General features: G+C 40.9%; 1 protein-coding gene across 1 annotated transcript in view; it reads right to left on the bottom strand.

Annotated features, from left to right (window-relative positions):
- ARHGAP15 (Rho GTPase activating protein 15) overlaps positions 1-25,217 on the bottom strand; it is a 778,695-nt gene that overhangs the window by 634,761 nt on the left and 118,717 nt on the right. The window contains exons 5-6 of the mRNA XM_089679020.1: positions 23,084-23,148; positions 7,139-7,223 (exon numbers count right to left, since the gene is read on the bottom strand). Coding sequence (XP_089535146.1) covers positions 7,139-7,223; positions 23,084-23,148 — 150 coding nt within the window. The remainder of the gene's footprint in view (positions 1-7,138; positions 7,224-23,083; positions 23,149-25,217) is intronic.

Genomic DNA, 25,217 nt, shown 5'->3' with positions numbered 1-25,217 from the left:
GTGAAGGATTTTACACTAGAGGACTAATAGAGCCACATCTTGTGTTATTTAGTTTTTAGTGAACACATATCAGTGTTTGTAGGTTTGGGCTGCTTAGGGGTTTTAAAACAGGAATACATTGGCAGAGCAGCTCAGAAAACTCTGTAAGGGTGTCTTGCTGACCACCGCTGCAAAGCCTGGTACACACAGGCAGGTTTTTCTTTCATTCAACCCAGCAGGCTGAATGAAAAGAAAACTGGGGAGCGCATGAGCAGCTTGCTGTACTACCTATGCAATGTTAGTACAGTGATCTCCTCGCTGATCTATTGTGTTCAGGGGGACTATTTCCCAGCCAGAAGCCACTGGTCAGTACTCACAGCCACTACAAGCGCTAATCAAATGCTGATTAATTAATGGTTTTCCAGCTTGCCCGTTCGACAGGAACCAGATGTTGAATGGTTTCTGTTGAACCAGCTGATATTTAGCCTGTGTGTACCAGCCTTCCAGTAAGTGAGGCATTCTTCTCCTAATGTCCACTGTAAAGGGCATTTTTTTCTCACTGACCCTGGATGAATGTATTGGCAGGTGAGGAGTGTACTTCCCACTGTAGGTGGTGCTCGACCAAAGAGAATATACAGAGGAGGAAAGAAGGAACTTGGTTTCTCTAAGATTTCTTGTGTTCACCAGGGGAACAGCTGTTCAATTGGATGCTGGTGCCCCTCATGATCTCCACGGCCATCTTGGGTGACATCAGAGCTTATTTATAGCCCTGGCCCCCTGATTTGACACGCATTGAGAGTGGTCAGTGTAGGGACAGGTTTCCCCATCTGTCAGGTACAGCACATAGTGGCAGGGAGAGGTTCCAGAAGAGGAGGGAACATGCAGGGGCTATGCTTAATTCCGGCTCCTCGCTGCAGAAGCTGTTGGCATGATATTAAGATAACTCTCCTCAGAACTGAAATTGCTAATTATAAAATGTTTTACAAAATGCATAATTGTGTGCATTTCATTTGGATCATTTGCACTAAACTTACAAGTTCACATTTGGCTTAAAGCCACCTTAGCCAGCTGTTGGTCCAGGCATCTGGGTGGATCCCAACTTTAAAGCTGGGTTCTTTCCTGTACCAGCTCATTGACATCAGCTGCTGAAAATGAGTCACAGGAGTGAAGAAGGATCCTGTAATCCCCAGAAGAAGTATAGCCAGAATAGATTTTGCTATACTTCTCCTTTAAGTACAAATAATTTTTTGCCATGTGATGGGCTTTAACATGAAAAAATATACTTGATGCTAGGACCATGTTAAAGTATGGTGGGTCCCACTCAGCCTTGGGTAGTCAGCCCGTATAGGTAGTCATGCCACTCTGGGTAGTCATACAGCCTTGGGTAGTCATGCATCTTTGGATAGCCATACAACCTTGGGTAGTCATGCATCTTTGGATAGCCATACAACCTTGGGTAGTCATGCTGCTGTAGGTAATAATGAAGCTTTGGGTAGTCATACAGCCTTGGATAGTCATGCTGCTGTGGGTAATCATGCAGCTTTGGGTAGTCATACAGACTTGGATAGTCATGCTGCTCTGGGTAGTCATACAGCCTTTGGCAGCTTTTGGTAGTCATACAGCCTTAGGTAGTTATACAGCCTTGGGTAGTCATGCAGCTTTGGGTAGTCATACAGCCTTAGGTAGTTATACAGCCTTGGGTAGTCATGCAGCTTTGGGTAGTCATGCAGCTTTGGGTAGTCATACAGCCTTGAGCAGTCATGCTGCATTGGATAGCCTTTACAGTACGGCTCTGGTAAAAGCATCTTTTTTGTTGTTATGTTATCAACTTCCCATTGATTGTCCCTTTACTGTCACAGTTTTGTGCACTTATTAAAGATACATTGTACTTTCCTCATAATGGTTTCCCTCATGGTTGAGTTGTAATATCAAACTTCACCAGCAACCACTCTAAAACCCCGTACACTTGATGAGAAAATCAGACAAATTACCTTCTTTTTTTTCATGATATTCTCATATCAAATATGAAGAGGTTATTAAAGTTATGAAAATTCCTGTATGACAGAATCAAAATTTGAAAGTGATGTAATATATTGTATTGTATTTGTATTGAATTTTCAGATGAAAACTGTACTGATTAAAAAAAAATGGTACGATCTGCTATCGTTCGAGAAACATTTTCTTGCTTTGAATCATTTCGGTTGAAAGCTGTGTACTAATGGTCAGATTATCGCACGATTATTTTGAAAGTTGTATTTTCTGATTTTGCGTACTAGGCTTAAAAAGTGATGCCTGATAAGAAAAAGGAGAGAGCGGGCAGGAATCGTTGACCCTTCCTATATTCCCCGCTAGTAAGATGCATTGTGCACTAACTTCCAAACGACTTACAAAATATCACAGCTCCAACATTTGAAACCTTTCAGATCTGCTTGCAAAGCAACTTCTGCGTCGGGTCCACAGAAGCAGCAAAGGTTTCGCTGATGTTCATTTCAACAGAAGCTCCGCTCTGACAACACGTCCTCCTCTCCCCCTTTTCGTGTCAGTGACAAATAGCGAAATATCATTTTCTTTTCTGCTTTGTTTTTCATCTTTTCTTCTTTTATTAGAAAGAGATCTGTTATGACAGATACTCTTGGCAGCAGGGACTAAAGTGATCTTTGTCACCTGCCAAAAGAGGACATGGCTTATTCTAAGTGACTTCGGCTTATAAAACCACCTTCCCGGGCAGCCGTCATGCCAATAAGGTATGGCAGGTCTCATCCAGCCTTGGGTAGCCTTCACAATAGGGCTCTGTCACAAGCGTCTCCGCTCTTGCTACGTTATCATCCTCTCACTGACTGGCTCTCCCTTTTCTGCCACGCAGAGGTTTGTAAACTTTAACAGCATTATATTTAAGGCTATGAGGGTACATGGTAGATTTGTCTAAACAACTTACTCGTCACATCTCGGAAAGTGATGATCAATAGCCTTACCTCCGGCAGAAAGGGAGAAAAAAAAGTACAAAGTGGATTTTGCAGTTGATGCTGAGGCTAGGAATTGCATCAGCTACAGCTGATATAATCTAAAGAGATAATTTGTGAGGCCAGTTCTATAGAGAGGTTTTCTGTTAAAGGGCCAGTCCATACAAAATTGATAGTTTGCTTTAAAATGGATGTTGGTGGACTAAGCAATTTACTAGCGTATTACATTTTTTGGTGAGCGCAGTAGTGAGACTGGCCATTTGATGTACCTAGATCTATCACCTTTTCCAACGAGTCTGACTCCTTCTACCACAATCTGTACTGAATAAATTAAATATTGGCCCCCTTAATAATGAATGCTAGAGCCTCTGAGAGGCATAGGATTCTTTTCTTTTATTCAACCTGTGTTGAGTAAAAACTATAATATCAAGTTCAGGTGAGAGATCCTTTAACGCACTCACGCAGTGTGCTTTGTTTGGTTTGATCTAGTTAGAGTGTAAGGGGGTATAGTGTGAGCCAAAAATTCCCTTGCTTGGACATGTTAAAAACCATTGAGGTGTGGGATATTCAAATTTAAAAGTGTAAAAACTGGTTGTTTTGGATTGCATTCTTGTCTTAAGGTTCAAATGTCCATAAAAACATTACGCGTTTCGGGGATCTCAAATGCCCTCTTCCCCTTGGGGCTACAGTAGTATAAACATATAGGCTGAACACCTATAGAATAATACAGACTATAAAAAGCTAAATATATATATATATATATATATATATATATATATATTATAGAGAGAGAGATAGATAGAGTGCTTGACAGTTTAATTCCTGGAATGGACTGTAAAATATATATATAATATATATATATATATATATATATTTGCTTACTTATACACTAGCAGGTGTTGTCACGTTCAATATAGTCCCATTGTGAGGTGGCACACTTTTCTAGACGACTGTGCTGCTGCCAGACACATTCCTGGAATTCTTTTTCTGGCCATGCTGCAGTATGTTTGACACTGGGTACTGGATGTCCAGGATGTTTGTTCATTAAATCTGTGTCTTTTTTAAAATAGAACTATTTGAGAAACATTTTTTCAATTTTAGAGGGAGGGTTATAACCCCTGCTAGGTTTATTTTTGCCACCTTTGTCTTAGTGGGGAGATTTACTTCCACTTCCTGCCCCATAGCCAAAACAGGAAGTGAGAGGAAATACCTGCAAATTAAGGGAATCTTTTGAGGATCCCCAGCTCACCAAAACTAGTATTCGCATTTAAAGATTTTCCCTTGCTACATTCCAATACACCGTCTGGTATGCTAAATCCAAGCTGGCCAATACCCTTGGACCCTACATTGTGGGAAATGATCCTTCTCACCCTGGGGGAATTTCTCCTACACCCATATGGCAAATGCATTAGGATTTGTTGTCCCATGACCCTATCTCTATCCATCATCGAATATTATTCAGAATTCTTGATCCACACTTAGGAATCCGTTTTCTGTAAATGTATTCTTACCCATGTGCAATCTCCTTTTTGTGAATGTGAACTGATATGTGCCACACCGAGACAGTCAGGCTCTACAGTTTTGGGCTGGACACTCTCCCATATATATATGTATATATGTATATGATGTGTCTCACTTTTGAACGACAACCTCTTCTCTAAATATCTGTCTTGCAGAGAACACTCCATTTCAGTATTTGGTTGCTATGCCATTCATTTGTTGTTTTTGTCTCCTGCCTGGTTCCTATGTATTGAGATCCTGTATATTTTGTTCCTTTTGTTATCTTGTGAAAAGAAAAATTGAAAATCCGAATAAAAATAATTAAAAAAAAAAAAAAAAAAAGATTTTCCCTCTATTGATGTTCTGGGGACAACCCAAAATTTGGGATTTTCTTTTACTTTCACGTTCAATGATAATGATAAACTGGATAAACCGAGAGGTTGAATCCCCCTAAGGGGGACACAGACAGCAATAAAAATGTATAGGTGTCTTAATCCATCTCCCCTCTAGCCAAAACTAATAAAAAAAGTTTAACTTTTAGCTATATTTTAAGGCATTTCTTAATTTTGGAAACAGTCAAGGGTTGCAGGGTGTTAAGTCAGGGGAATAAGGTGTTTGGACAAGTTTTGGAATGGATTTCTGGGCCAGGAACTCGAACACTTAGTGCATCATGTGCAGGAGCATTGTCATGGTGGAGAATCCACTTGTCAGACAGGGTTCTGGTGCAAGTTAGAACATCTCAGAACACTTAATTGCGAATGGCTGTGTGACTCACCTCCATAGTGCTCTGCTGTTGGCATAGCGGGAATTAAATTGTCATACTTTGTGTGTGTGTGTATATATATATATATAGTCATATGGAAGTCTCGAGATCTCCAGCAAGCTGCTTGTAGAAGTAAAAAGTCTTTACTGGTCTCTCAAAATAGGCAAACACAAATAGCTTTCTTCAGTAAAAGTAAAGCAAACAATTCATAGTCCTGGTTTCAAGAAAGCTATACAACAGGCTCACCACCAAAATCTCAGACCTACACTAAGGTTTAGGGTTCCCACTTGTCTGAGGGTGCTGAAAAAGCTACAGGGGTTCAGCAACAAACACCTCAGTTGCCAGAGAGTTCACACGGGCTCACAGCTTGTGAACCTCTCCACTATGTCTCATAGACATAGTTGCTGATTGCATCCTGCTGCTTTTCAAGACTCCCTTGCCTATGGCTTAACCCCTTCAGACCAGAGTCCTTGTAATCAGGGTTTAGAGGTTCTTCCTTCCCAAATCCTTCCCCAAGTCCTTCTAAAGTCCTTATTAAGGACTTAAGACTCTTCCACATGGGCGTTAAAAATAGGTGGTTGGGTCACATTTTCAACTCTTCCAAAATGCCACTCAAAATTGTTAAAATACGGAGCAGATGGAGGTGTTCACACTACAGCGTTAGCTTTGCCTCACATTGCAGTGAGGCAAAAGTAATGCTGCCTGCAGAGTTTGGCAGGCATTGATGTTTTGTAACTGTCGCACCACAATCGCACCGTAAATGCACTGTAAATGCACCTATGACGTTTACAGTGCAATGATGGTGCAGTTGCAAAGAATCTAAAGTTATAATTTCCTATTTTTGTCTTTTACAAAATAAAAAAAAAACACATCTCTCAGAGTGTTGCCTGACACAACATGAATGCCTGTACAACACATTCAAAATGTTCATTAATGCTATAGATGCTTTCATATACTGCTGCTTTGGAATTCAATGCCTGTCCAAAAGAGCCCTTATCAATCCAGGGAATACTGAAAGTCAGCCCTTTCTGGCCAGACTATTCCAGAACACCTCACCCTGCATGGGCGAGAACAGTTGAGTACTCAACAATGACTTCAAACTGTCCTCCTTAAAGGGAATACAACTCAAATACTGTGGAAATACATTCCCAGTGTACTGTACAATATCAGCCAATCACATGGCAGCAACTCAATGCATTTAGGCATCTTGATGTGCTGAAGTTCAAACTGAGCATCAGAATGGAGAAAAAAGAATGTGACTTTGAAAATGCATGGTTGTTGGTTCCAGACAGGCTGGTCTGAGTATTTCAAAAACTGCTGATCTGCTGAGATTTTCACAAACAACCATCTCTAGGGTTTACAGAGAATGGTCTGAAAAAGTGAAAATATCCAGTGAGTCGCAGTTGTGTGGGTGAAAATGCCCTGTTGATGTCAGAGGTCAGAGGAGAATGGGCAGACTGTTTGAAATGATAGAAAGGCAACAGTAACTCATGTCAATATGGATCAAAATCTCTAAGGAATGTTTCCAACATCTTGTTCAATTTATGCCACAAAGAATTAAAGCAGTTCTGAAGGCAAAAGAGGGTCCAACCTGGTACTAGCAAGGTGTACCTAATAAAGTGGCCAATATATACATATATCTATATCTATATATATAGATATAGATATAGATAGATAGATATCTATCTATCTATCTATCTATCTATCTATCTATCTATCTATCTATCTATATATATATATATATATATATATATATATATAATATTTACACAATATATACAGGTTATCTACCAGGCAGGCTGGAAATGGCACTGTAAAAACTAAATATTGTATTGTGTTTTATACTGTGGTTGGACAGAATAAAAAGGATAATTGAAACCCTCATGTGTTGAACCTATAGTCTGATTGGTTGTTGAAGCTTGCACAAACTACTCACCAAGCTGGTGGTCAGGTCTTTGGCATCCTTGTAGAACTCAAGTTTCTGTTCAGAAAGCACAACATAGGAAGGGACCCAATTTTTCCTAAATAGGAAACAAAAGTGTACATTTTTTTGTGTGAAGTGCTTAAAGAGTTTGTGTAGGATAATCTAGAAGCAATCTCAGTAGATAATAGACTATATAATAAAAAGAGACATGAAGACCTAACAAAAAAAGCTACAAAATATTCTTTATATAGAGTACTAGTCTTTGAATTTACATGATAAAAAAATCTGTCCAGTGATATGCATGAAGAGGTCTTGAAGCCCCAAACTAGGCAGAAGAAAGCTTAAAGCGGAACTTTACCCATAAGAACTTAATAAAAAATAAAATTCTTCAGTAAGGAACATACATTCCACATTAACAATTATGCTACCAAAATGAGTGTGTGCTGCAGATTTTTCATACAGAATACTCTTGGAAATCAGACCAAAGCATAAATATTTTCTTCTGTCCATACCAATTGATGATCACCACCTCCTCCTGTAAGTCCTGTCTGCATTATCAAAGACTTTATAGAAGATGTAGAACATTATCAAATCAGGGCATACATATGATCCTAGTGTAGGAAATGACATTGCTACCTCCTTTCAGAAGGACTTCATGCATGTGCCCCCACAGTGTATTCAGTAGTCAAGGCATAATACAATAGGACTGTGTTGCTGTCCATGGTGCTGAAACATTGCACACTGATCAACTACAATATTACTAACTGTAATCTCACTGGGAATACTTTGGCAATGCAACAAGTTCGTTACTACAAAACAGCCACCCTTATTTTAAATAGCCTTTCAAACCTTAAGCAAGTCAAAGAGCCTCCAAACTGTGGGCATTGGAAAACAACTTAGATCTTCCAATGATTGCACCAAATGTGCAACTCAAATGTGACTTTGATTTAATTTCATTGTTTTTTAATGAGTGGTTATCATTAGAGATATATAGCAAAATATGCTGGACACAACAGGAATAACATTTACAGAAACCAGATGCTATCATTTACTTTAAAGGAAACCTGTGTGGAAAAAATAGAAAAGCATCATTGCAGAATTTGCATATTTTATAAGCTACTGACCCTTAAAGCTGAATTCTAGGTATGGCTTTCTTTGCATAATTACATTGGACCAATATAAGTATGCATATCATACCTGGCTGATCCCTTTGGAAGAGGAGAATCGCTGTAGTAGCCCCAGCCACTACAGTGATCTTTGCTGTCTTTCAGGTCTCGTGGCAAGTGGCTCCTCTTCTGCATTGTAACAACATGGGGCCGCTCATTGCTTGCGCAGCACGGGCGCCATTTAGAGAATGCCTTGGGGGAGATTTACTAAAACTGGAGCACTCAGAATTTTGTGCAGCTGTACATGGTAGCCAATCAGCTTCTAACTTCAGCTTGTTCAATTAAGCTTTGACAATAAAACCTGGAAGCTGATTGGTTTCTTTGCAGAGCTGTGCAAACCATGCAGTTTTAGCAAATTTCTCTTCCCCTTGTATTTTTTCTAAAGGAATACAAAAAAAGGTGGATTTACTAACACAAAATAGACTGCGCATTATGCAAGTGCTGTTGCACTTGTTTTTCTTAGTAAACATAAATGTGGTGAAGCTTCTCTTTGTAAAGAGTACTAATCAAGTTCAAGGAAAATGAAAAAAAAAAAAATTCTGCTTGCACATGATTGAATGATGGAAGTCAGCAGTGCTTTACCACATTTACTAAGGTCTGAGAAAAATTATTGCATTTGCAAATTTTGAAATATTTTAAGTTTCAAGTATGAAAAGGGCAAATGCATAGGCAAAATTTTATTCCTGAGTCTGTGATTCTGCTGAACTGATTCACCCATTCTCTTCATCCTGGTGGCCATCTTCACAGAAAGAAAATTGATGGAAAATCCAAAACTTGATGAAAGTGATGAATGTAAATTTTCCAGTGAGGACATTTGTTCTGGTTTATGTCTAAGAGGGGATTTTCCTCACTTTGGAGAGATTTTCTCCTATTTCCTGCTGTGATCTCAGCCATGGAAGTGAAGAGAAATCCCTTATGGGATACAAAAAGCAAAAAAAAAAATGACATGGCTTTTAACCTTTCTCTATGCTTTCCAAAACTGAAATAAGAAATTTGGACAATATATACACTTTAAATGACACTAAACTCTGTAAAGTGGTAAAAAACTGTGGCCTTTAAAAAAAAAAACGCAAGACAATGTCATAATGTACTAGTATGAACAGTGCAGGTCTAATCCCCCTCTTCTTGGGTCCCTGCTGGTGTTCCTGGCTCCCCCCCCTGCTGAGTGCCCCCAAAGCAAGCTGTTTGCTCACTCCTGAGTTAGCTATGCCACTCCCTCCTCACTGACTGTGATTGACAGCAGCAAGAGCCAATGGCTCCCATTGCTGTGTCTGAGCCAGTGAGGAGGGAGAGAGCTGGGAGAGCCAAGGCTCTTGAGCACATCCTGGATCAGGATCGAGCTAAGGTATGTATTGGGGGGGGGGGGTGTTGGGAGGGAGCTGCACACTGAAGGTTTTTATCTTCATACATAGAATGACTGAAATGTACTCTTTAGAACCATGTTAACGCAGAAAAAAATTCTTCTATTGCTCTCAGCCTCTTTCAAATCTCCAAATTCCTTTTTTTTTTTACTGCTGTGTTCATTCTTTGTGGTCACAGTATATAGGACTGTAGTCACCTCTCTTGCTCACTCCCAAGATGCACATATTACAACTAACGTGTGCTGATTGTTTGAAACACAAGTGAGAAGGAAAAAGTGAGGTTTGGGAACCGAGGGAACATTGCAAGAAGGCAGAAAAACAGATAAAAAATAAATTACAGGGCCATTGAGTAGTGTAGTTTCAAAACCAGAATACAGCACATATTTGGGAATGTCTACTTCCATCAAAACCTTCTCACATAGGCATTGGGACAGATCCTCTTTAGGACATTCCTTGGTCATTAGCGCACAACAGGGAACCCGTATTTGATGAAATCTGAAAGCAGTCTGATCATCATAGGAGAGATTAGTAGAGATCACTATATCTTATGAATACAAGGATAGGACGAAGAAAAAACATCAACAGACGATATAATGAGTTCTGACAACAGGAGAAAAGGTGAAAGATGGTTCCTTAGGGGAAATAAAATGAAGACGATTGAAACAAAACAAACAATCTGCTGTTCAGAATCAAGGGCATGTAATAAGTGTGTTTAGATACATAGTTTCCACAATGTGTAATAATATCCCTTAGCTAAGTTCTTGTTTGGTAATTATGTGTCCTTATATTATTTTCTAATTAGAGTGACAGTTTCCTCAGTAGATTATTAATATTCAAGTTGAAGGCCCCCAGATTTTTAGAATGGCAGTTAGGACAAAATGTGCCAGTTTGTCTTTTCTGCCTACTAATATAAACTTAAAAAAGTCAATGCTGGAGTCCATACATAATCCAGAGGATAAGGATTTGAAAGCCAAAACGCATTAGGTTTCTACTGTGTACTGGACTGTTTGACTTTTAATGAATAAACTCTGTGGATTATGTATGGACTCCAACATTGACTTTTTCGATCACCAAGTGGATGGGGATGACAGGAACCCAGCTGTGAGACCGACACCTTCTACAGGAAGATAATAGACAACAGGTAGAGCTAAGCTCATTTGTTTGGTGACACTAATATAAACTTTGCATTTTTATGTTCATTTCTGATTAGGTCCAGGCTCAGACTTGTATTATGGCTATGCTGGCATTTGTCAGATGAGCTTTCGATATTTGGGGGTTTCTAAACTCATTTATATTGTGGTAGTATTAGAGCACAATGGCTTCAATCTTGATTTCTAACTCCTTTAAGTTCAGCAAAAGAGTTTACAGAAATGATCCCCTGAGACTATTTAAATACCGAGATATAAAAAAAGTAATCACCTTTTTTAAAACATATAAAAGCATCCCATAGATTAAAAATATGTACACCAGAGGTAAATGTTACAATTTATCACACAATAATAACACATAACATGGACTCTTCATAAAACATGGTTCCAAATAGAGATATATCATAAAACCCAAAGCATTTCATGAATCAAACTCCGCTGTCTTCGGAGGCAGACAACTCCAGTATATGGCAGTTTATTTTGATTTGTTTGATTCTGGTTATTTATTCCACAGACACCCTACCAGCAATATAAAAACTCCTGATGAAGTGAACCATGATTCATGAAACACGTTGAGATGTGGACATGCTATAGAAACTGGGGACACATTACAAGAGATTGCAAAAGTTGATAGCTATTCCATTCCCAAGATCCATCAGAAAAAAGTAAGAGAAAAAGTACTACATAGAAATAAAAAAAGAATGGAGAGCACATGAAAAGACATAGGTGTAAAAGAAATACTTAAAAAAGACACTTAAAAAAAATGAAAGGAACACTTTGAAAACACATCAGATCTCAATGGGGAAAAATCTCATGCTGGATTTCTATACTGATATGGACTGAGTAATGTGTTAGGAACGTAAGGATGCCCCATCATTTGATGGTAATAAAAATTATCAACCTACAGAGAACTTAATTCAAAGACACCCCGAAAATCAAAGTGAAAAAATGATGCAGCAGGCGAGTCCATTTTGCTGAAATTTAATTGCAGAAACTCAAAATGGTCCTCAGTAGTTTGTATGGCCCCCACGTGCTTGTATGCATGCCTGACAAAGTTGGGGCTTGTTCCTAATGAGACAACAGTTTTGCTCAAACTAATCAATATACACTTATTGGTGTTTTTTTTTACCAAAAATATGTAGCAGAACACATTTTGGCCTACATTTATGAAGAAATTTGATTTTAAACATTTGTTATTGGATACGTTTTATAGTAGAAAATAAATAATATTGTGTTTTTTCAAAATTGTTGGTCTTTTTTGTTTGTAACGCAAAAAGTAAAAACCACAGAGGGGATCAAATGCTACCAAAAGAACGGTCTATTTGTAGTAAAAAAAGGAAATAAATTTCATGTATGTACAGCTTTCCATGACTGCACGATTGTCAGCTAAAATAATGCAGCGCTGTATCGCAAAAAAAGGACTAGTCAAGAAGGGGGGTAAGTTTTCCAGAGGGCAAGTTTAAACCAGTTTTCCAGAGGGCGGATTAAACAAACAAAAAAACCTCTATTTAAGTTTGTATTCTTAAAGCGGAGTTCCACCCAAAAGGGGAAGTTCCACTTTAAAGATTAGTCCCCCGCTCCCTATTAAGGATTGGCACCTTTGGGGAGCGGGGGGGAACGGGTACCCGAATTTGACATGTACCCGCTCCCACTTCCGCTGCGATCGCATAGGTGATCGGAAACTGAAATTATCCTCCCTCCCTGAAGTCTTGTGAGACACGTGACCGGTCCCAGAAGACTATGGGGCCATTCAGGAAGTGCAGCGCTACTCGCGCATGCGCAGTGGGCTCCCGCTTGTGAAGCCGCAAGCTGTCACAGCCGGGTGCCCACACTGAAGATGCTGGCACCTGGAATACAGGACGGCCGGTGAAACGGGCTGCGGCGGGGGCAACACAGGATCATGGGGCAGGTGAGTGGCTGTTTTTTAAAAGTCAGCAGCTACAGTTTTTGTAGCTTTTATTTTTTTACAGAGTGAGTGGAACTCCGCTTTAATTCAGAAAACTCCCTTCTATTGCTCTCAGCCTCTTCCAAATCCCCAATTTCCATTCTTTGTGATCTCTCTTCTTTTTAGAGGGTGGCTATGTCTGTTCTGCATGATCCCACTGTAGGAACAGAGCCACCCTCTCTTGCTCTCTCCCAAGATGCACTATGGACTATGGGAATTGTAGTGTGCATAGAGCAGTAAACATGGCCGCATGACAGGGACCTTAAGTAGCGGATGTGAATGGATTATTTTTGGAGAATAAGGATTTCATTTAGTGTCACTTTAAGTATAAGCAGGCACTTCTCTCCAGTATTAAGCACCGGATAATGCCTTGCAAATTTGTATTAAATCTGGGAGCCAATGTTTATTTTAACCTATCAGTCACTAAAAGTTTCCTTCACTCTATTATAAGCTGATCTAAGTATATCATAATTATCAGTAACTCTATTTAACTGATAGCACACCAAGCTTCTATGAAAATGAAAAGAACGCACTCTTTTCGGGCTAAAATTCATCCTTTTTTCACCCCTTAGTGGTCTTATGAAACCATTTATTTCAGGTATTTTATCTTACTGCCCTCTGTGATGAGGGTCATCTCATCGCACAACCCGGCTCGGAAACAAATATAGAACAAAAATGACACAATTTGCATTAGTTAGCATAATGACACGGAGTCAATTTATGACCCAGCATTATGATATCAAAAATATTATGTCATTGCATCTAATATTGTGAAATTGAGTCATTATGCAAACATTATGCAAATCTGCACTCTATTTGTGTCCGTTAAATACAACCTTTGATAGATCAGTCCCAAGGTACATTGTCTTCTTGTATACTGAAAGTGGATTTCAAATGAAGAGCAATATGTATTAAATGTATTTGTTTTAGTCACGTTAAAAAATATACTTACGGCTAAGAATTTAACATTTTTGATACATTTTTGGAGCCTTTTGTACAAAAATAACCTTTTTTTAGGTTGTAAAATTACTTTAAATAACCTTTTCTCCTAGCCTGTATAAGAAAACCAAAACACTTTAGTCAATGTGATTGTTATTTCTGAAACCCTTTCATTACCTGGGCCCCTGTGTACTTGAAGTTATGATTACCTGAGGTTTTTTAATTTTGTATCCTCCCCAAGGGCCACTATAAGCAACCAGGTCTTCCCTAGAATCAGTGCATAGGCAGCCAGGTATTAAGCAATATTTCACTCAATCTGGCTCAGTACTCAGTCTAGGGCAAATGGCCCGTGGCCCAAATTCGGCCCACCAGGCCATTTCATGTGGTCTTGCACCTCTCCTGCAGCTGCAGTGCCCCCCTTGTCTCTGTCCCCACCTTGTCTCAGCAGTTCTCTACACCAGATCCTGTGCTCCTCCATGAAGCTGCTGAGAGGCTAATTTCGGCCCCTCCCCCCCTTCCTGTCTCAGCGGTCAGTAGCAAAGCAGAGGACAGAACTCCTCCTACAGAGCCTGCACCTATCTGTGCAACCACAGTACTCCCTCGTCTCTGCCTCCCCTTGTCTCTGCATTCAACAGACTCCAGCAGTAGACTCTAGCACTCTTCTGGTCCTCCTCCAGACTCTGCAATTTGTGCTTCCCTGCTCCACCCATAGTTTCTAACTGGCAGCAGCACTGCTATGGACATCTAGTCTTACAAATACAACCATAATGCTGATGCAGGCCATGATGACATTGAGTTTGACACCTCTGGTCTAGGGGTTGTTTTTCTTGGATTTTTATTACTGAATAACTTGGGATGGGAGAGGGGAGATACTCCAGATTCTCTTATTGTTTGCAGGAGGGTAATTCACTTTGCTAAGTCTCTTTGTGCAGTCTCTATGCAGGCCCAAGTACAGATGGCATGAACTAAGTCCCTTCTCTAGACGTCATCCGAGGCAGAAATTTTACTTGTCCACCCAAGGGATACAGCACACAGTCACGTGAACCCTGAACTCAGGTTAGTACTCAATGTCACAAGATGCCTCCTTCCAGTATCCACTCTTCAGTGAACTCTCCAGACCAGGTTCCCAAGTGAGGGTTCACTTGACTAGCTTCCAAAAAGGGATCCTCAGGAGAAGGCCCCCAGCTATGCTCCAGCTGGGACCACAGTAAATAAAATGATGCACTCTGGTTAGTTGCTGCAGATGGGGGTAGCACTCTCCACCCAGATGGGTGGATTTCCTCCAACAGGGAGAATAAGAAGGCCCTGCTGCTCTAAATCTCAGACTATTGCTATGTCTCTCCAGCCACCTTCTGGGTACACCTCCCCAGAGACTGGCTTGAGCACAATACATTTTTAGGCTGTGATTTGCCTTACTCAACCCTCTATAAGCCTCTGAAAGACAGGGGAAACCAATCAAACCCGCAGTCAGTGAGACGCAGAACAGACAAAAGCAATCAACAACTGCTCTACTGACTACAGAGGAGCAAAAAAGAACAACATTTGCCTAGAAACCTAATGAGGAGGGTTCTACACTTCTTTTTTCTTTTAACTTTTAAGAGCTTTTCTAACTCAACCAAATTAGAAGTGAAGAAACAATTTTGATGTTTCAAAAGAGAAACAAATCTGATTACACATCTTCTTTATACAGGTAGAAAAATAACAAAGAGGAACAGCTGGGTGTAAGCTTCTTCTCATTGCCGACTATGATGGGGACACAGATGAATCTTGTTGACTCCAACTTAAAGCAACATTTCCCTTTGCCCATGTAAGGTGAAGGAAAAGGGTGACTTATTCACCACCACCACCACCCCACCCCGCACCTTGTTCAGCCAATGGGATCAGGAAAAGAAAGCCCTTTGCAAGCTCAAAGCTGACTGTAGATAAGAGCTTTGTGGTTGTCAGTTAATTTTTTACTGTTTTTCAGTGCTTTCTTGGCATTTTGGAAGGTCTCCTTCTAAAAAAAATGCTTCTAAACGCAAATGCTCATAAATGCACATAAACGCGGTATGCAAACGTGGCTAAACAGACGTTTTTTAATCTACGTTTTCCAGCAGTTAGTTTCCGTCGTTCAGAAGTGTCCCGTGCACATGGGGCCTTAAAAAAATGTTTCAAACGCAAACACCTGTAAACACGGTTAGCCGCGTTTACACGCATTTACACAAGTTTTGCGTTTGAAATGCTGATAAAATCTACTGCTCAACGCAAGTTTTCTGCATTCGAAAAAACGACTGCAAACTCACCTGCCTGTAAACGACTGTAAACGATGATGTGTACATGGACACATAGGAAAACATTAAGGAGAGTTCAGGGGCTGCGGAAAAAAACGCTGAACAGCTCCTAAATGTGAGTTTATCAGCTGCAGTGTACATGAGCCCTTACTCTTTGTGGGAAAAAATATCAATTAAAAGAAAAAACTAATATAACATATACAACTGCAAATCATATTGTAATTGAATGTTATTAAAAATGACCTTTCCCTTTCAATCTGCAGCGGTGTAATTTTCTGTACAATGCAATATGGCTACACTAACCTTTTGGCATGCAGTGCAGCTGGCTAGCAAAGGGTTAGACAGCCCAAAGAGGGCTTTAATATATTTGTTGTTGCCAGCATTGGGGCTGATTTAATTAAAGGCTAACTCCACTTTTGTGGGGGAAACAAATTAGCAGAAAATAAATAAATAAATAATATGGCATATATAATTGCGACACAAGTCATATTGAATTCAATTGAATGTTATTAAAAATGACCTTTCCTTTTCAATCTCCAGCTATATAATTTTCTGTAAAATGCAATGCAATATGACAACCTGGAGGTGTTCTGCACACAGACGTCCCCAGAAATGTCATTTCCTGCTTGTGTGATTGGCTTATTGATTTTCCCAGAAGTCTGCACTGCAATACCAGTCAGCTTTTGGGCATCCCCTGCAACAATAATGTCAGTTTTGGTGAGATACTCACAATGAAGTCATCATCTAAAGGGATGCAGACCCTGCCATTTTCCTCATTGCAGGTGCAGAAGCTAATTGATAATTATATAATCACTCCCATTTTCATTAACTTTGTACATGGGCACAGACAAACAAACAGCTATTTCTCCAGAATAACAAAAGGTTGGAATCTGCAGCAATTTTGTTAAAAAGCTGTAATTGTACATAGATCACCCAGAGGGGGATGATTTTATTTCTCAACAAAAGTGGAGTTACTCTTTAAGGTATAATCACAGAAATGAAGAATAGAGTGAAACAATGAAACAATGTATAAGTCACATTTAGTTTTTATTAGTGATGGGCCGAACACCCCCCTGTTCATTTTACAATCAAACATTTGAACATAATGAAAGTTCAACCTCGAACTTTGAACAGATGGGACGATTCACTAAGTGGTATCTTACTGCATATTAGTATGTGGTAAGATACCGCACAGCTACTAAACACATTCTTTATTGTTTCAGCTGTCAGTGGGGTTCCCCGCTGACAGCTGAATGTAAAAAGAATTGCCGGCATTGTCCGCCAATTAAAATAATAATAAAGAAAAAAAAAACGTGCAACGTTCTCCCTCCCCCCCCCCCCATCCATACCAAGCCCTTCAGGTCTGGTATGGATTTTGAGGGGAACCCCCAAGCCAAAATTAAAAAAAAAAATGGCATGGGGTTCCCCCCAAAATCCATACCAGACCCTTATCTGAGCATGCAGTCCAGCAGATCAGGAAAAGGGGTGACACGTGAGCACCCCCTCCTCCTGAACCATACCAGACCACATGCCCCCAACATGGGGGGTGCTTTGGGGCATGTTGATGGGGACAACAGCCTCTTCCTCACAACCGTGGTAAGTGGTTAAGGGGGTCTGATGGTGGGAGGCATTTCAGAAACTGGAAGCCCCCTTTAGCAAGGGGGCCCCCAGATCCCAGCCCCCCCCCGTATGTGAGTACCACTACCCATTCACAAAAAAAGTGTAGTAGAAAAATAGCAGGAGACAGTCTTTGACAAGTCCTTTATTAAAAACAAAAGTAAAAAACTTCCCCCAAAGTAGATCTAACATCAATCACGATGCCCGCCACCACTGCCGACCCGGAAAAAGAAAAAAATGCTTTGCTCTTAACGTTGGCTCTCGGCCATCTGACAGCTGCGCTGTGCTGACAGTTCTTAAATAGTGTTATGATGTCACAAGGAGGTGGGGTCACCCTGACCCCTTGTGACATTATCATACACTGTGATTTGCCAAAGCATGGCACCTGACCTGTGGTTTGGCGAACTCGACACGAGCATACAGTCAATCCCTAGTTTTTATATTCATACTGCCACTGCTAAGTAATCAGCAGTTGGAAACCACTGGGATATGTATATTTCTATTTAAAATCTCCAATCCTGTCCTAGAACTCTGCACCACTGTATTGAGTTGGGAGTTACTGACACTGAAGTTTTTAGGCACATTGCAGACTATTACTGGACTTTCAAGACATACTGGGGTTGATTTATTAAAAGTGGAGAGTACAAAATCTGGTACAGCTCTGCATGGTAGCCAATCAGCTTCTAACTTCAGCTTGTTCAATTAAGCTTTGAGAATAAAACCTGGAAGCTGATTGGTTTCTTAGCTGAGCTGTGCCAGATTTTTCACTCTCCAGTTTTAGTAAATCCCTCCATAGAGATTGTAGAATGACACAGTAACATAACCAAAACACCTACAGACTGCAAAGGGACTAGCTTAGCTATGTACTGAACCTTGTATATCCAATCTTACATTCTTGGGGAAGAAACCATTATTTTACAATATTAGATAATATTCTCATTGTTATGCTCCCTGCTTACTGGTAATTTATATTGAACTACCTGTAACTTTAATATTTTTTGCTACAATCGCTATGTCCAATAATTAACTGATAGAACTTAAAAACACATGCTGTTTACAAAAACTTAAATATTGATGACTTCACAATGCAATGATTTGTTTTAACTTCAATCATTTCACTCTCTTCTAGATAGTTCTATATTCTGCTGCAAGAAAACCTACCATACTGTATAAAACAAGAATTAGGAGAAAACCTTTGCTGTAATCCATACAAGAAACACTAGGTGGCAGTATATTAGAGAGCCAATGCAGGGAGGTGATCCTATGGGAAGAGCTCCAAATGATAACACTGGTCACTGATAACCAGATGCAGAAAGTCCGCACTCTTCCAATAAAAGCTTAACATGTATTTCCACCTTGGCAGCCAAATTGGGATAACACCTACTTTGTATTTGTTACATATTCAATTCACATAGCATAACTTTAAACAAATGTTTACAATGTGCTGCTTACTTCTTTATTTGATAAAAAATACTATGACATGTTACTTAGCTTTCCCTTTTTTATGTAGTGTTAAGGAGAATGTTGTGGGTTGTAATTAAAAGCCCATTCACACTTGTGCGACTTGTCATGCGACTTTGGGTCCAAAGTCGCATAACAAGTTGCACCCCATGTTTCCTAATGAGTACCATTCATATACACTATATTGCCAAAAGTATTGGGAGGCCTGCCATTACATGCACATGAACTTTAATGGCATCCCAGTCTTAGTCCGTAGGGTTCAATATTGAGTTGGCCCCGCCCTTTGCAGCTATAACAGCTTCAACAGTTCTGGGAAGGCTGTCCACAAGGTTAAAGAGTGTGTCTATGGGAATGTTTGACCATTCTTCCAGAAGCACATTTGTGAGGTCAGGCACTGATGTCGGATGAGAAGGCCTGGCTCGCAGTCTCCACTCTAATTCATCCCAAAGGTGTTCTATCAGGTTGAGGTCAGGACTCTGTACAGACCAGTCAAGTTCCTCCACCCCAAACTAGCTCATCCATGTCTTTATGGACCTTGTTTAGTGCACTGGTGTGCAGTCATGTTGGGACAGGAAGGGGCCATCCCCAAACTGTTCCCACAAAGTTGAAATTGTCCAAAATGTCTTGGTGTGCTGACGCCTTAAGAGTTCCCTTCACTGGAATTAAGGGGTCATGCCCAACCCCTGAAAAACAACCCCACACCATAATCCCCCCTCCACCAAACGTTACACTTGGCACAATGCAGTCAGGCAAGTACGGTTCTCCTGGCAACCTCCAAACCAAAACAAGTCCATTGGATTGCCAGACAAAGAAGCATGGGTGGTCACTCCAGAGAACATGTCTCCACTGCTCCAGAGTCCAGTGGTGGCGTGCTTTACACCACTGCATCTGACGCTTTGAATTGCATTGCACTTGGATGCAGCTGCTCAGGCATGGAAATCCATTCCATGAAGCTCTCTACACACTGTTGTGCTAATCTGAAGGCCACATAAAGTTAGGAGGTGTTTATCTATTGTCTCTGCAGACAGTTGGCAACTTCTGCGCACTGTGTGCTTCAGCATGCGTTGACCCCGCTCTATCATTTTACGTGACCTACCACTTCATGGCTGAGTTGCTGTAATTCCCAGTTGCTTCCACTCTGTTATAATACCACTAAGAGTTGACTCTGGAATATTTAGTAGCACGGGAATGTCACAGATTGACTTATCTGACCCATCCTTTCACAAATGTTTGTAGAAGCAGTCTGCATGTCTAGATGCTTGATTTTATACACCTGTGGCCATGGAGGTGATTGGAACACCTGAGTCCAATGATTCAGAGGGGTTTCCCAATACATTTGGCAGTATAGTGTAGGTGCGACTTCAAGTCGTAGTGATCTGAAAGTAGTTCCTGCACTACTTTGGTCTGACTTTCATGTGACTTGAGGGTCATAGACATCAATGTAAACTCTCCAAAGTCACATGAAAGTCCCACCTGAATGACACTTGTGTGTGACTTGTGTATGACATTGTACAGCACAAACAATCATCCTTGGTCAAAGTCGTATCAAAGTCACATCAAATCACACTGTAAAGTCACAATGAAAACTGCACGATTTTGAAGTTGCACAAGTATTACTGGAGCCTAACCCTGATAGTGCTGTGCTGGCAGATCTTCATTGTCAGATGCATACTAGATGTACACACTGTCTGTCCTAACAAAGGGTTACAGATCTCAAGGCTTGGGTGGTATATTGTATGTTAATGCACATTTATATTTTTTTATTATTATTATTATAATTATTATTATTAATGAAGTGGCTCTAAAGCTTTGTTTTAATTTTTTTATTAAAATAATATACATGTTATACTTGCCTGCTCTGTGTAATGGTTTTTACATAGAGCAGCCCCAATCCTCCTTTTCATGGGTCCCCTGCGATGCTCCTGGATCCTCCTCTTCAGCCAGTGCCCCCATAGGAAGCCGCTTTTTATGGAGGGCTGTGGGCTCGCTCCCTGCCCTGCTGCCTGCGTCCATAGACAGCGGAGCACAGCCCCACCCTCAGCTCCCTGGTCACAGAGTTTGATTGACAGCAGCTAATGATCTGCCCAATGGGAAGGAACAGAGTCAAGAGAGCCTCTGCTCTCATGCACAGCACTGAAGTATGATGGGGCTCAGGTAAGTATAAGGGGGGCTTGGGGGGGGGGTCCCAGACACAGAAGGTTTTTTACCTTAATGCATAGAATGCATTAAGGTAAAAAAAAACCTTAAGGCTTTACAACCACTTTAATATTGAAATTATTATTATACAGGATTTATATAGTGCCAACAGTTTGTGCAGTGCTTTACAATAAATAAAAATAAGGGAGACAATACAATCACAGTACATATCAATACTGAAGGAAAAGAAGGGTCCTGCTCATAGAGCATACAATCTAAAGAGAGGGGGAGATGGTACAAAATGTAATAGCTGCAGGGGATAAAGTGATGGAGGTGACCCAAGTACAGTTTTTTGGTGGAGGAGGGGAAGGCTTCCCTGAATAAACGAGTTTTCAAGGCTTGCCTAAAGGCAGACAGGGTAGGAGCTAACCAGACATACTGGGGTAGGGAGTTCCAGAGGATGGAAGATCACAATAATGATGGTAGCAGCATTTGACCAGTAACATAATGCAGATAAACATAAAAAGACTCTGGTTAGTAGCATGAGGGGTTGTCAGCCACCAAACTAATTGGCTAGCCTACCAAACAGATGAACAGCAAATGGGTGGTGGTCAGTCATATGCCTAGTGACCCATGAATGGGAGGAGGACCCAGTATGGATTAGTGGGAAGATGTTGCGTCAACTGGGGGGGATCATTTGAGAGTAATCATGTTAAATAATATTGATATATCTAAAACATTGCGCTGTTGACTGTTGAATATCAGTAGTGAAACTTTGGATTATTGACTCCCGAATATCGAAAACATTTCTGGACCTGGGTTGGTAATGCACTTTTTAAAAAAATTATCCCACAATGTCCCCATAGTGTATCACTCAGCAAGTTATTCTGAACAATTCAAGCTGTCTATAAAGTGCTATGTATAAACCTGCTCCAAAGAGAAATGGAAACAATTTGTATTTTTTTATTCTTTTTCGGTGTAGGCAGTTGCAGTTAGCTAGTCTGTCACTAGGTGGCTCTGTTCCAGAAGAGTGCCTGGTTAAAAAAGGCAGTGTCATCAGGTACTACACCCCTTATTTAGGAGCACTTCTGTAATGAAGTCATGGGTGAGTCAGGACCCATATAAGCCAGGTTGGGAGGAGCCCTTGTGCAGTTAGGGCATGGGAGTCAAACACCCCACACCTATGTGGATGTAGCCAGCAAGTGGAGGCCCTGGATAGGGCTGCAGGCTGTGGAGAGGTAGACCTGCACCCAGGAGAGCTGACTGTGGACTTCCTGACTCTTATGGAAGTGTGGGCTAAGGTGAGTTGCAAAAGGGCATTTAGGCCTGGCCAAGAGTTCCCTGAGTGAAGCTCTCCCCCTGGGGGATCCCGGGAGTGGTGAACCTATCAAGGAAGTGACTGAAGAGATCTTATCCAGTGAGCACTAAAGACACCAGGTAGCGAGAAACTATTAGAGGAAAGATGGCTTACTTTAATGGCTGCACAATGCTTTCACAAGTGACTACTGCAGACTGTTCGCTATATGTGATTGATAATGTACTGTGAAGTGACTGTTTACGTTTTCCAAGTGCCACCAGTAAAGTTCAGCAATTTTATTTATGTGTGGAAATTCCTTCCTTTGGGGATATAAAGGTCAATGACAGAGAATGTCGTGCAGAGGCCTCTGGCAAGAAGTGGGGCAAAGTATAGTGGAGGCTACAACCTCAATAGCAGGGTCACTGTTCTGGCAGGGAGAAGAGTGGGACAGGGTGTTTTGATGCCAATATTTAGCTGATTGCAAAGTCCCCTTTACAGGCATGTTGTGTGAATGGGAACACATAATAAACATATCATTAGAATTTCTCAAATTTGACTTCAAAGACAGAAATGCACTTTAATTGGTGACAAAATAATTTATGGGGCTTACACATTACCTTAATTTCTTGCCTTTGTCCGCTATCTTGGTTTTATTTAAGACACCTTCTTTAGTTTGGCTTACCTGTTAATACAAGGATAGCATTCAAAAATAGATTTAAACCACAAGTGCAGATACATATAGAAAAGTGCTTACTATGGTGGCTTTTATTCAGGCAGCTCTCTATGTCATACATATCAAGTAGATACTAAGGCCTCATGTACACTGGGCACTTGCTCAGCTTCACTGAACGCCTTTTCTCCTGGCTGGAAAAAAGCAGCTGAAAAAATGAGCCTAAAGCTGAGTTTTGCAAACTAATTTAGGAGTGTTAAGAATTTAGCCAATTGTTCATTCCATTGGCCAGAATATTGATTTATTCTGGCCGCTGAAATTAATTAACTCTCAAGCGCTAAACTCACCTGGCATTTAGGTGCTTTTACAGGAGTTCAGGTGCATAAAGAGCTTTCTGTGCTCAAATGCTCCTCTCCTGAATGCACTGATGATGGTTTTTTTTTTTTTTATCCTCTAAACCAGGGGTCTCCAAACTTTTCAAACAATGGGGGGGTTGGATGGTGGCCAGCTGGGGTAGAAAATGTCCCAGGCCCAGCATCAGTGAGAATACAGATGGCCTCGGTGTTGGTGGTCAGTAGAAGGAAGAGTAATGTCCCATCATTGGTATCAGTGGGAGGAATAGTGCCCCATCATTGGTATCAGTGGGAGGAATAGTGTCCTATCATTGGTCTCAGTGGGAGGAATAGTGGTCTCATTGGTCTCATGTCTCTCATCTTTCTCTTGGCAATGCCCCATAGATTCTCTATGGGGTTCAGGTCAGGCGAGTTTGCTGGCCAATCAAGCACAGTATTCCCACGGTCATTGAACCAGGTTTTGGTGCTTTTGGCAGTGTGGGCAGGTGCCAAGTCCTGCTGGAAAATGAAGTCAGCATCCCCATAAAGCTTGTCTGCGGAAGGAAGCATGAAGTGCTCCAAAATCTCCTGGTAGACGGCTGCATTGACCCTGGACTTAATGAAGCACAGTGGACCAACACCAGCAGATGACATGGCTCCCCAAATCAACACAGACTGTGGAAACTTCACACTGGACTTCAAGCATCTTGCAGTGTGTGCCTCTCCATTCTTCCTCCATACTCGGGGTCCTTGGTTTCCAAATGAGATGCAAAAGTTGCTCTCATCAGAAAAGAGGACTTTGGACCACTGAGCAACAGACCAGGTCTGTTTTTCTTTAGCCCAGGTAAGACGCATCTGACGTTGTTTGTTGTTCAAGAGAGGCTTGACAAGAGGAATACGACATATGAAGACCATGTCCAGAATCCGTGTATGTGTGGTGTATGTGTGGTGGCTCTTGATGCACTGACTCCAGCCTCAGTCCACTCCTTGTGAAAGTCCCCAACACTTTTGGATGGCCTTTTCCTGACAATCCTCTCCAGGCTGCGGTCATCCCTGCTGCTTGTGCACCTTTTTCTTCCACGCTTTTCCCTTCCACATAACTTTCTATTAATGTGCTTTGATACAGCACTTTGGGAACATCCAACTTCTTTTGCAATTACCTTTTGAGGCTTTCCCTCCTTATGGAGGGTGTCAATGATGGTTTTCCGCACAACTGTCAGGTCAGCGGTCTTTCCCATGATTGTGATTCCTTCTGAACCAGACTGAGAGACCATGTAAAGGCTCAGGAACCCTTTGCATGTGTTATGGCTTAATTAGCTGATTAGAGTGGGACACTTTGAGCCGAGAATATTGCACCTTTTCACAATATTCTCATTTTCTGAGATTGTGGATTTGGGGTTTTCATGAGCTGTAAGCCATAATCATCACAATTATGACAAATCACGGCTTGAACTATCTTGCTTTGCATGTAATGAGTCTATCTCATATATTAGATTCACCTTTTAAGTTGCATTACTGAAATAAATGAACTTTTGCACGATATTCTAATTTTTCAAGTTTCACGTGTACACTAACATAGAGGGGCATTTTAGAAAACACATCAAAATCCTTAAGAGCCAGTTGACACCAATGCGGTGCGGGAAACACTGCGAATCCTGTGCGTTTCTGGCACCGCATTGCAATCATATCTCATTCACGCAGTCTGGTGCGGGTGTCAATGACAAATTAATGACACCCCAAACAGATAGC

Source organism: Staurois parvus, unplaced genomic scaffold (assembly GCF_062004578.1).
Source record: "Staurois parvus isolate SC_StPar_1 unplaced genomic scaffold, SC_StPar_1.0 ptg000216l, whole genome shotgun sequence".
Classification (NCBI taxonomy): Eukaryota; Metazoa; Chordata; class Amphibia; order Anura; family Ranidae; genus Staurois; species Staurois parvus.
This window is presented reverse-complemented; position numbering and strand designations above follow the sequence as displayed.